This window comes from Penaeus monodon, chromosome 21, assembly GCF_015228065.2.
Source record: "Penaeus monodon isolate SGIC_2016 chromosome 21, NSTDA_Pmon_1, whole genome shotgun sequence".
Classification (NCBI taxonomy): domain Eukaryota; kingdom Metazoa; phylum Arthropoda; class Malacostraca; order Decapoda; family Penaeidae; genus Penaeus; species Penaeus monodon.
The window spans coordinates 14826511-14826881 of NC_051406.1; the positions used below are offsets into that span (position 1 = coordinate 14826511).

A 371-nucleotide genomic window follows, 5' to 3' on the forward strand; every position below is an offset into this window, starting at 1 on the left:
CCCTTTGGATTGTAATGATGTTAGTGGTGGTATTAATAAGGAAGATGATTACAGTTATTATATATCTTTGTTCTTATTTTTGATTCATCACTGAAAGATTTGCTCCATTCCCCCAGGCCCCAGCGAAGGTAAACCAGACCTGGAGGAGTTAAGAGAAAAGCGCTTGGCGTTCCTAAACAAGAAGAGCCACTGACCAGCGTAGGATTTGAGAATGGTATAAAGTGAGATTATGATGTACTAAATACTGCCATGTCAGTTGCCTTTGAGGAATTTGATTCCAAAAACCTTTTTTTTTTTCTCTCTCTCATTCCTTATTTCCTTTTTTTACTCTCTCTGTGTTTCCTCAATATTTTTATGTGAGTTAGGTAGAG

At 37.2% G+C, this 371-nt stretch overlaps 1 protein-coding gene across 2 annotated transcripts in view; it reads left to right on the forward strand.

The window, feature by feature from the left end:
* LOC119586261 (ataxin-3-like) overlaps positions 1 to 371 on the forward strand; it is an 8958-nt gene extending 8587 nt beyond the window's left edge. For both annotated transcript variants that reach the window (XM_037934969.1, XM_037934970.1), the window contains exon 9: positions 117 to 371. In XM_037934969.1, coding sequence (XP_037790897.1) covers positions 117 to 193 — 77 coding nt within the window. In that variant the 3' untranslated portion in view covers positions 194 to 371. The remainder of the gene's footprint in view (positions 1 to 116) is intronic.